Genomic DNA, 12608 nt, shown 5'->3' with positions numbered 1-12608 from the left:
CATCTTGGTTGAGAGTAATTTTTTTTTTTTTTAACTTTATGGCTTTTTCCCAACCCAGGGATTTCTTTACCATTAAACAAGAGGTTGATGTCTTTCCTTTTTAAATAAGCTCTAAGCACTAACTTACTCAGACTTTCTTGCTGGAGGCCACTAAGAAAGAGATGAGCATCAGTAGTGGGCATGGTTTCTGTCACAGGCTATCAGCCTTTTCAGTGTATCCACAAAGCCTTCTGGTCAGAGAGAGGTAGAGGTTGTCAAAGTCATCTTTCCCACTGCAAGATAACAGAAGTGACAGTAAGCACTCAGTCACGAGTCATTTGTTGCCACTAAGGACCAGCAGCATTCAGGTCTGAATTGAAAGCCTGAAATTCTGAAAAGCTGATGAAGGTTAATGCCTCCTATTTTGCAGTTCCTTTCCCTTTGGAAGGGTAGATTACAAAATTATAATCTCTTAGTTATGATTAGCTTTGTGACTATCTCTGTGTTGAATTTTCAGTTTGTGTTTCCCTGTCCTCTGTGATAACTTAGGTCAGAGGTTGGGCTGCAGGCCTCCCAGTGGTATGAAGAGCAATAATACAATTTCTAGGCTGAGCCAAAAACAATAGTAACCTCAAAACTGGGCCTGGCCTCGGTGCAGAGCTCATTTTCATTGGCCAGACTTCTTTCTTTTCAGTGGCCTGGACACTCATTCATCTTGATCTACCTGAATGCTATACCTCTGTAATCTAATACTTGCATGCTTTGAAAATAGTTAAGAGGCAATAAAATGATTGAAACTTTCCAAATTTGGGGACGTTATATGAATAAAATAGCTAGGTAGTTAAAAGAAAATTTTACTCTGCATCTAGATATTTTACCATTGTTTGACACATAGCTATGTGTTTAAAAGTACTAATATTCATTTAATTCTAAACATTTCTTTTTTCTAAGATCAGTTTCCTCAAAATACTACATACTCCAGAATCAGACCATGTGGGTTCAAATGTGACTCTATGACTAATTTAAATGAGTGACCAATGATAAATATATTAATAATCAAATGATGAACACCAAATTTCTCCAAAACTTAGTTACATGAATAATAAACATTTATTATCTCACGTTGTATCTGTGGTTCAGGAATTCAGGAGCCATTGGCTCAGGGTCTCATGGGAGTATAGCTAAGATATTGGCAGGGGCTGCAGTTATCTTAAGGTCTGTGTCTAGGGCCGGAGTATCTTTTCATTCACAAATCGGGCAAGGTAATGTTCATTGTTTTTAGGAGGCCTCAGTTCCTTACCATGTTGGCCTCTCACAGAGATGTGTGAGTGTCCTCCTGGCATGGCAGCTGGCCTCCCCTAGAATGAGTGATCCAAGAGAGAGCAAGGAAGAAGCCATAAATGCCTTTTATAAACTAGTCTCACACATCAGACATCATCACTTTCACTGCATCCTATTTGTTGAAAGCAAATATTAAGTTCAACCCACAGTCAAGGAGAAGGAAGTGAGACTTCACCTTTTGAAGAGAGGAGCTTAAAAAAATTGTAGACATATTTAAAATCAACATAACAAGTTGATAAACTTCTAAGTGACTCAGTTTTGTTACCTATAAAATGAGGATAATAATAGTACTACCTCATAGGATTGCTGTGGAAATTCAGTGTAAAGTGCTTAGGCTAGTGCTTAGCCCATTGTAAGTGCCATACAGTGTTAGTTTTGCTTTTTTTTTTTTTCCTGCTATATCTAAGAATGATTAGACAGAATATCGTCTAGCTAATTTATACCAAACTGGGTCTGGCAGAGTCCTTGAAACTGGTAGGAACATTTTTATTTTTATATTTCCAAGGGCAATTTGCATTTCCTTCAAAACATCTTGAGTTTGTAGCTAGTTCAGACCTTTGGCATCCTGAGTTTTCCCCTATTTCAGTAAATGGCCCACTATTTACATGGTAAATCTCTTTAAGTTTCTTGACTCTTCACATCTGACATTCAACCCGTAGACAAGTCCTGCTGGCTCTACCTTCAAAATATATCGAGTCTCTAACTCATACTCCTCAGCCCCAGGGCACCACAGAGTCCAGCTCACCACAAGCATTCATCAAAGCTTCCTTTCTTGACCCCACATTCTATTCTACATTGAACAGAGTGGAAAAAAGGAAAATAAATGAGATCGCTCTATTTCCTTTTTTAAAAGCCTTGCAATGGATTGCTTCAAAAACAAACAAACAAAAAATTCAAGGTCCTGCCTCTACAACGTCATCACCTAGACACTTGGTTTAGATCACTCAGCTACAGCCTTGATAGATTTCTTCCTGTCCCTTTAGCTCACCAGGACCTTTGCACTAGCTCTTTCCTTTGCCTTGAATGCTCTTTGCATGGCTTCTTATTTTAGTCAAGTACCTACTCAAAAGTTGCCTCTTTAGAGAGACCTTGCTGAGTAGCCTGCCAGAAAGCACCCTAAATCCCATTATACTCCCTTAATATGATGACGCCCCCTCCATGTGACACCACATTAAATATTTGTGTCTTTTTTGTCTGCTTCTCTCACAAAACTGTGAGCTTCATAAGAGCTGAGAGTTTGTCTCATTCACTGATGTACAGCCTGTACTGTGAATGGTGTCTTGCACATAGTGGATACTCAATACATGTTTACTGAGTGAATGAATAAACAAGCAGTTATGAGTCAATTGATTAATCCAGAAGTCACAAGGTAGAGGCTAGTCCAACTCACAGATATATTTTGTTAACACAATTTTTTTAAAAATATGACTTAGTTGACAACTTTTATATATTATGCGATTTCTTACGAAAATTTTTTTTTTTTTTTTTTGGCTAAAAATCAAGAGATATTTTTATTTGGAGTCCCTTAGCAAAAATCATGCCAGGTTTATTAGCAGCTATTCCTTTTAGATAAGATTTACCCCAGACCCCACCACTCCCAATTATCTTCCCAACACCAATGACTTTCTTACACCCAGCTCCCTCCACAGCTCTGTGGTACCTGCCTGGCTCTGTAGGCTTTCAGGGCCCTAGAATAAGCATATTTGTTGTAAGTTTGTCAATATTTGTCCTATATGTCAATGTAATTTTTCATGCTTAACTTAGAAATGAAATTAGTCCCATGTTGGAGTTCCAAGTCATGTTCATTCTGAGGTGTACATTTCAACCTTTGGTGCCATTCTTGTTACAGAACAATCACCCAGCTTGACAAACTCCACAAAGAACCTTTGCTAGTGAAAGAACGAAAAGACGTAATTGTGTTTCAAAATAGTTTTCACTTTTGGAAGATTATTTTTTAAAACATTAAAAAATAAACATAGATTTGAAATACTTTATTTTCAAAACCTCATGAACATTCAATCCAGATGTTTACCTAAAGTGATTCATTTACCAGGGTGGGGCACACTCAGTTGTCTTAAGAAAGAAAATAACTGAGTTTAACAATAGATAGTTGCATAGTCTGAAGTCAGATCAAGAGAAATATATGTATAATAGCAAGAACTGTGTCTTTTGCTCATTGGATAGCCAGTGCCTATATACATTAGGGGTTTGAATATTTATTAAGCATCTGTTATGCGTCAGGACCTATATTAGGCAGTCACAGAGCCCATAGTCTGTCAAATACTTTAGAGGTGCTAGACAGCAAAAACTACACAAAACAAACAAGTAAATGTTATAATATAAGCAATAGGAGTTGATAAGTGCTATAGATAAAAAGGAATGTGGATGAGGGAAAGGGAGATGGGAACATCTGGCTGGTTACTATTCTTCATAGTGTGGTCAGGGTAGGTGGTGTTGAAAAGATGAGACTTGAGCAAGACCTGAAGGATGTAAGGAAGTTTGCCTAGTAGATCTGTAGGGAAGGAGCCTTCCAAGATAAGGAAAAACCGAAAGTAAAGCCTGAAGGCAGGAGTGTGCTTCGTGCGGTCAAGGAGCAGCAGCATGCCTACCCTGGCCGAGTTACTATGCAGTCTAGTAGGTTGACCAGAGTAAAGAATAAGTATACAAATGCACACGCTATTCTCCCTCACTAAGGAACATTTATCACCTATTTTTAATTAGGCTATATTTTGATTTGGCCAAGAACTGAGCATTAGAGACTCCATGACAATATAGGAAAGAGATGTATTCAGTGCCGCAGGTTCAATTGTGTAAGAGGAACTTAAGCAGCTGGCTTCAATTGACCTTGTGGTGGAGATCCTGACCCAAAGTTACTCTAGATGCGTAACGAATTCTCTGGAATGGGTTGCATTTTCATTTTCCCAACACACTCTCCTGTTCCATGTATCAAACACTAGCGCTTTTCAAAGGAGTAGTCCATGAGGAAAAATATTAGAACTGAAATTTATTTTACTTTCCATGTTAATTACTCTCCACTAAGTACTTCAGTTCAGAGGGTGCCTGATGGAAATCTCTCTAACAGAGCTCCATGTGTCCTTATTGCAGCTTCTCGCAGAAGACTGGCCCTTTGGAGTTGAGATGTGTAAGCTGGTGCCTTTCATACAGAAGGCCTCCGTGGGAATCACCGTGCTGAGCCTGTGCGCTCTAAGTATTGACAGGTAATACTGCACATTTAAGTCAGGTATATCCTGAATAGTATTCTAGGGATGGCTATGTCACTCAGAAAATAAGCTATGTAATTCAACAAAGCCAGGCTCTGCCACTTGACAAGCAATTCTACTTTGCACTTCAGATATCGAGCTGTTGCATCTTGGAGTCGAATTAAAGGAATTGGGGTTCCAAAATGGACAGCAGTAGAAATTGTTTTAATTTGGGTGGTCTCTGTGGTTCTGGCCATCCCCGAAGCCGTGGGTTTTGATATGATTACCACTGACTACAAAGGAAGTTATCTGCGCATCTGCTTACTTCATCCCATTCAGAAAACAGCCTTCATGCAGGTAACTTTTACTTCTCTTTTTCCTTTTAGTTCTTGCCTTATAAATATTTAGCTATTTTCCCCTTGACCTCTCCTTCTTGGGAAGCTTGATTTATGACTGTCCTTGGCATAAATTAAGAGTGGGACCCAGGACTGAGGGGTTAACAGTGACTAATGACCGAAGCTTCAAGAAGCTGGGTCACTACCTCTCCAAGAATCCCCTGGCACTCAGGGATACATATAAACGAGGTTCACATGAAAGAATTGATCTGAATTTATAACTTTTCTACTCAAATTCCCACAAGGACTGACAACGGTGACATTTTCTGCATAAGACAACACAACAGTCATTAGAGAGAATAGATAGATGGTTCAGTGACTGATCAAATAGAAATTGCCCTGGTATGGATGGATTCTGAAAGGCCTGACCTCCTTCTGAAAAGAAAGCTGCCAATGCAAAGAAGTTTTCATCTTGGCCATTTATTCTAGAATGTTTAATCAGGAGATAGGAAAAGAATGGCAATGCTGGTCATCAGAAGATAGATTTTAAGTGTAAAAAGCTCTTTCCAGCAGCATGGGTGAAGAGGAGTTAATGCAAAGAAGGCTCATCTAAGTGTCACCTGTAATTATTTTCCATTTTACATATAAGAAGACTATACAAAATTTTATGAATTGTACATATATCATGGTAATCAAAAGAATAAAGAGGGACATCAATGTGAAATTGAAAATGAGATTGCTGTTTTCTTGTTTCTTATTAGTTAAAGGGAAAAAGGTACTGCATAGATTACATAAATTCTGCTCCAACACAGATATATCCGGAGCAACAATAAAAAAAAGAGAGAGAGAGGAAAAAAAAAAACAGAAAAAGAATAAGAGAAAGAGCATACGTCCTAAGCAGCTTTGATTTTTTTTAATTAATAGGTTAGATTTATATATTACTGAGCTAAATGATTAACAAAGACCATTTCATATGTTTTTCCCATTAAACAAACTTGTTAAATAGTGAAAATTTTCCTTAAACACTATGATGTCTTTACATATTCAAATGTGGTATTTAATACAAAAAATACCTTCAGGATAACTGGCTTATATAAAAACAAAAATATCTGAATTACCAGATATTTTGAATTTTGCCCAACTGCTTAAATTTAATGCATGATTATAACATACTGCCTAAAGAATTAAAATTTTTTATAGGAAAAGTTTGTTTTATTGAATATAATTATTTAATTATTTGTTCAGTAGATATGGCCTGAAAGATTCTACATAGTATTTATGAAATGGATCTACTCTAGATGATAATTATTCCTTGATGAATATTTTTAATTTAACATTTGTATATAAATTTATTTTCGAAAGGAGTATTAATAATAAAATTCTCTCTTTCCCATAGTTTTACAAGACAGCGAAAGACTGGTGGCTATTTAGTTTCTATTTCTGCTTGCCGTTGGCCATCACCGCATTTTTTTATACCCTAATGACTTGTGAAATGTTGAGAAAGAAGAGTGGCATGCAAATTGCTTTAAATGACCACTTAAAGCAGGTAAGAAAATAGAAATATTTGCTAACTCAAGATAGTAATTATGATTGTGAATAGCATAAATATGATGATAACAAACTAAAATTACTATATAGTAGAGCATACTTTTTCTGGTATTTTTGAATATACAAAGGCTTTAAAATGTTATCTATTTAGATATTTTATATAATCTAAAGGATCCAGAAAGAACCATAACTTTTTAAAGATGAATCACTAGCCTTTTTAATTCTAATTCACATTAACTATTCAGTTTAAAGCTGTGTCCTGAATTTTTACAAATGCCATTGGCTTTTGATAAACAATATTAAATATTCTGTTTGGGGAAAAAGAATGCTGTAATTATAATGAGCCATCTTTTCAGGGTTTGACTATGGTTTTATTTCAGAGACGGGAAGTGGCCAAAACAGTATTTTGCCTGGTCCTTGTCTTTGCCCTATGTTGGCTTCCTCTTCACCTCAGCAGAATTTTGAAGCTCACTCTTTATGATCAGAATGATCCCAATAGATGTGAACTTTTGAGGTAAGAAAAGTAAAATAGAGATAGTTTTGTAATTAAATGCCAAGCACAAGTTTTCCATCTATCCTTTTCATAGGCAGAAAGACAGAGTATCATTTTTCTGATCTTTAGGGAGCAATTAAGATTCTCTTTTTACTTTCATTCCTATTGAAATGAAGGAGTAAAAGGAACTTAAGAGAACACTGGGAATGGAAAGCCAGAGTTGTCCAATGATGAGTGTGTGGCATGATTGAAAATACCAGGTCTGATTCTCCTTTGCACATTGTAAATCTTTTCTTTTCAGCCAGCTTCAGCACTTTCAAATGCGATTTTATTTTAAAAGAGAGAATTGGGCATGATGGGGTGTTGGGGACAATGTGTGTAATGACAAAGACAGAAAGGGAAAGAGAGAGACAGGCAAGAGAGAGAAAGAGATACAAAGATTGTTATCAGCAAAGACCAGTAGTAAAATAAAAACCATTGTATATGGGTAATTTTTTTCTTCACAAAAACACAAAAGACTGCAAAGAATATGTGCTTGGTGAGCATGTTTTTCACAGATATGTTTTGGGTTATTTTTTGCAGCTTTTTGTTGGTATTGGACTACATTGGCATCAACATGGCCTCCCTGAATTCCTGCATTAATCCAATAGCTCTGTATTTGGTGAGCAAAAGATTCAAAAACTGCTTCAAGGTAAGAGTTCCAGAGTAAAAAGCCCTTTTTAATATGGCACCAAATATAAAACTTCCAAACTACTATTATTTCTATCCAGAGAGATCGAGAAAGTTGTTTTACAGTTTTCCCTTACGTTACATCATAGATAATTTTTTTAAATATGACTTTTGCTCACAAACTTACTGTAGTTGATTTCTGCCTATAAATCCCAGTCAGCCATTTCCTACTGCCTCAAACAATCAGTTATACTCATAGAATTGCTCAGAAGATTAATAAAAATTACATGCATTGATGTCTGACACATCACATGGTAAATAAGAGTTAAACAAGAATTCGATTTGGGGTAGATTTTGGACTATGCAGCACAATTTGGATTATAACTAAATCCAATTATTTTTCATATGAACATGGGTATAGTAAGTCAAAGAAAGAAATTTAATTCAGGTTCTACCTCCTCTCTTCCACCTTCTTAGTAGAGATGTGTTACTTGATGTGGAATATGTATAATTATTCTTCATATGGCTGCTTGAATTGTAACATCCATCTGTCTATCCATCCATCTATCCATCCATTTATCCATCCATCCATCCATCACTCTTTCAACAATCTAACATGGAATAAAATATTCTCACTCATTCTATGGAAATTATCCATTTGTCTCTGGTAGTTTATTATTGTAAAGCCAAGAACTTAGCTTCCTTGTAAACTCTAAGGCAGTCTATAAAATGTTTTGTCCACTCATAAACTCATAGATTTTAGAGCTAGAAGAGAACGTTCATCAAGATCAACTCCTTCATTTTACAGAACAGAAAACAATGGATATCCCATTTTTTATACATATAGATTCTCATAAAACAAACAGAATGAACAAATTTTTGAATTTTTAAAAATTCAAGAAAAAACTGGATAAATAAAACTGAGACACTTGTATACTTTGTAACCTTATTGTGTAACAGTACTGAATAGGCATATGAGAATCACATGTGGCTGAAAAAGTGGCAATGTAATATTAAATTCATTGATGTGGAAAGATGTTTATGATGCTGTCAAGTGAGAAAAAGCAGGCTGTGGAGTATATGTATAGTACAATTTTATTAACATTAATTGCACATACACTTCCACACACATGCACATGTATAGTCATATGTATATATGTGTATGGTAATATTTCTATTTGCATAGGAAAACGTCTTAAGTTACATATTTATCAGATATTTAAGAGTATTTCTCAAGCAGTCAAGGTTAAATATCAAGAATCAAGAGTGACTTTCTCTTATAATTTTAATTAAAAGGTGAGCAGTTTTAATTATATAAGTTTTTCCTCTCATATTCTAGTTTAAAAATTATCATATGCTATACATGTAATCATATATTTTTAAGGGGAAGAGTAAGGGAGCATGGAAAGAAAGTGGCTCAAGAATTCTCAATCATACAAAGCAAGTCAGATAATATCACTGATGTAAATATATAACGAGTGACTTTGTTTTGTACAGTCATGCTTATGCTGCTGGTGCCAGTCATTTGAAGAAAAACAGTCCTTGGAGGAAAAGCCGTCGTGCTTAAAGTTCAAAGCTAATGATCACGGATATGACAACTTCCGTTCCAGTAATAAATACAGCTCATCTTGAGAAAGAATATTCACTTAATTTTATTTTCTTTATTTTGAACAGAAGTCATTAAAACAATGAGGCACTTGCCAAAACAAAAGAACTGTGTGTTTGCACAAAACAGTGTAAAATGTAAGAGTGATTATTTTCTTAACACTCATAGTTACACATGACATTTTATGAGCTGTTTACAGAATGAGAAGAAAAGCGGTGAGAATTAAGAAAGATTCATTGTGAAAGCACTTAATTTTTTACAGTCAGCACTTCAATGTAGTTCTTAATAATTTCCAGTATATTCACACACCACTTACATTTAAATTGAGCTCACTCAGTAAAGAAATTTAGTTTTAAATTAATATGAATCTGATATAAAGGAAACATGTGTCACCGTAAAATGGAATTTTTAAATGAAATTTAAGTCACTTAATTTAAATTTTAAAAAATCCTTCAAAACTTTATTAATAGTATCATACCAGTGGTTGGACTATTTTGACTATAAAATGTGTAAACATTTTGGCTGATATCTTTTTTTGACATTAGAAACATTTAAATGATCAGAAGAAAGTATCAGAAAGGTAGAGATTTTTAAAAATCATCAAACCTTTTACATTCAGATAAGATCAACTGTTTCAAAGGGAAAGAGAGAGAAGGATTGGAATGCTATCCCAAAAGACTCCTTTGAAATATCTCATTCATCTACTCTGCAAAGAAAACACTACCTACAATTTTTTCAGGATTATTAATAAAACATTCTTTTCTTTCTTTATCCCTATCATAGTTTAAATGCTACTTGTTTAGTTTTATCAACTGTAGATACTTATCTGTAATACACAATGTGTAGATTACACTAAGGGCAGGCCCCAGTGTTCATACCTGTACGATGGAGGAATGCCAGTAACCGCATAACGGACAGAATGTGTGTCGCCTGGAGCAGTGTTCACATGACCAAGGAAGAGGCAGCACTCTCTCTCACCCATACTGTATTAAAATGCTCTCTGGCATATGTATAATATGATGGTTAAAATTCTGATTATTTTTTAAGATTACACTCATCAGTCAACTTAACAGCTACCTGTTACTTACTAATTTTTATACTATTTTTGTAAATAACTAATAAAAAAAAGTTCTTGATGTGGTGCTTTTCTGTCACTTACAGGTGAAACTGTTTTTTTGAGATGGTAAGAACTTCTTGCTTTTTGCATTCTTGCCTGATTCTTTCATCTCTGCAGCAAAGTGCCTTAGGTTAACTTGAGATGAGATGTGTGTGAAAGTACAAGAGAAAACGGAAGAGAGAGGAAATGAGGTGGGGTGGAAGGAAACCCATGGGGACAGATTCCCATTCTTAGCCTGATGTTCGTCATTGCCCCGTCATATCAATGCAAAAGGTCCTGATTCTGTTCCAGCAAAACACAGTGCAATGTTCTCAGAGTGACTTCAGGAACAAATTGGGCCCAAGAGCTTTAACTCAGTCTTAAAATATAACAGAGTTTCTACTTTTTTTTTTCTTTTAGTAACCCGGGGCCACATGTTGGAAATAAGCTAGGATGTTGTTTTCTGCCAGCTTCTAATGTGATGATACAGTAAATCAAAACCCAACATTGTGGCCAAAAAGAAAGGGCAATAATTAATTTACATGCCACATGGATTCAATCTATTTACAAACCACTCACAGTCTTGTTTATTAATTTCTTCCCAATCACTGTTTCAGATGCTTGTTATCACAAAAGATATTTCGAACTTTGGATTTTAAGCAAAATCCAAAAAAAAATAGACTTATATCTTCACAGTTTAATATATATTTATTTCTGTTTAAGTTTTAGCTCATTTTTATTATCATGTACCAAGTTTTGGTTCTTCCTCCTCATTTACATCCTTAATACTCTTTCTTTCTCCATGTCAGAATTGTGGCCTGTAACCATCTTGCCAAATTTTGAAGCTGCACACAAAGAGTATATATTTGCACTATTTGAAACATAATGAAATTGTGTTCATAGCCTTTATTACAATGTTGGGTTCAAAATTTTAATATACTGATAAAGGTTTACTAAGACACGAACATGATTTCTTGGCATAATTAAGATCTAGATAAGAAAATGTGTCACTGATTAACTTTAAAACACATTTCCTAGTATTAAGAACTGTATAATAGCAACAGACAAAAATAGTGTTAAAACAGATGTTAAAATGTAAAAGATTTATAAGAAATTTTAGCCTATTTTCTCCTTTATTCATTGCTCATAGATGTGCATGTTCAAACACCTTTTAGTATCGACAGCTTACAAGTGGCAAAAAGAACATAGTTTATAGCAAAACATGGGTATGCTGTAGCTAACTTTATAAAATTATAATATGACCATGTAAAATAATTATATATTTTGTTTTTCTGTGGTCGCTTAAAGTGGCAACTACTATATTCATGGATTCCTTATTATAAAAACAAAATAAAAATTTTAATTGTTTTAAAAAAAAGACCAGATTATTTTTCACTGTGCAGGCAATAATTTACCAAATGCTAATTGAATAAGTGTTTAAAGGAAATACAGAAGTTACAAGGGGACATTATTTATGTTTTTAGCATATAATTATCAAGAAAATATGAAAGCTGTTAAATTAAAATGCCAATTTCTGGTCTCTAGGCTGTGGTGTTATATTTTATTGTTACGAGGAAAAATAAACCTCAGTTTCCCAAGGTTGACTGTGTGGTTGATAGTTTCCAATAGCACCTTATGTCTGTCTTTCTTTGGCTGCCTGCTTTTGGAGCATTTCACTATTTATTCAGTGTTGTGCCATAGGTCAAAGGTGAAAGGTTGAAATGAGATTTGAGGATTACTCATTTTATTTCAAAAGCTTCTTTTGAGGCTTCACTATATGCAAAGTGGGATGAAATTAATAAAATATAAGGTTCCTACTCAATAGGAGACAGAAATGATAACAAAACTTAATATAAAAAAATGAAATGGGAACTAAATAACTGCATACCTACAGCTCTTGAAGTTCATGTATCTGTGTCTCCTAGCACACAATCCCTTTCATCACCTGCCAAAGATAATCAAGAATTAGCATTCACTCTTCTCCCATGTAATTGTGTTACGCCCAGTTCCAGAAGTTTCTGTGATTTATCTCTGACCTTTGTGGGATTTCAGCCGCCTAATCTCAGCTGGGCACTTGGAGATATACATGTTCTGAATTCCAGGGGCTTATTTGAGATGTACAGGAAAGGAAAACATAGGCAGTACCCTCTTTAAAAGTCACCAAAAAGAGCCTACCTTCTTCTGAATAGATGTCAAGTAATAATAATAATAGTAATAATAATAATAATAATGCCCACACAATTTATTAAAGTAAAAGTAGGCAGAATGAATTCAATTTAGATTCTTGGAAGAAAACCAAGAAATGCGGCAGCCCTGAGATGGAAATGTCCAGAAATACACA

The 12608-nt window shown here is 34.9% G+C and overlaps 1 protein-coding gene across 1 annotated transcript in view; it reads left to right on the top strand.

Annotated features, from left to right (window-relative positions):
• LOC105288995 (endothelin receptor type B) overlaps nt 1-10238 on the top strand; it is a 25406-nt gene extending 15168 nt beyond the window's left edge. Inside the window, exons 2-7 of the mRNA XM_011355463.2 lie at nt 4426-4538; nt 4673-4877; nt 6252-6401; nt 6784-6917; nt 7479-7587; nt 9063-10238. Of these exons, the coding sequence (XP_011353765.1) occupies nt 4426-4538; nt 4673-4877; nt 6252-6401; nt 6784-6917; nt 7479-7587; nt 9063-9197 (846 nt within the window). The 3' untranslated portion in view covers nt 9198-10238. The remainder of the gene's footprint in view (nt 1-4425; nt 4539-4672; nt 4878-6251; nt 6402-6783; nt 6918-7478; nt 7588-9062) is intronic.
• The last annotated feature ends 2370 nt before the right edge of the window (nt 10239-12608 follow it).

Source organism: Pteropus vampyrus, unplaced genomic scaffold, assembly GCF_000151845.1.
Source record: "Pteropus vampyrus isolate Shadow unplaced genomic scaffold, Pvam_2.0 Scaffold21, whole genome shotgun sequence".
Classification (NCBI taxonomy): domain Eukaryota; kingdom Metazoa; phylum Chordata; class Mammalia; order Chiroptera; family Pteropodidae; genus Pteropus; species Pteropus vampyrus.
This window is presented reverse-complemented; position numbering and strand designations above follow the sequence as displayed.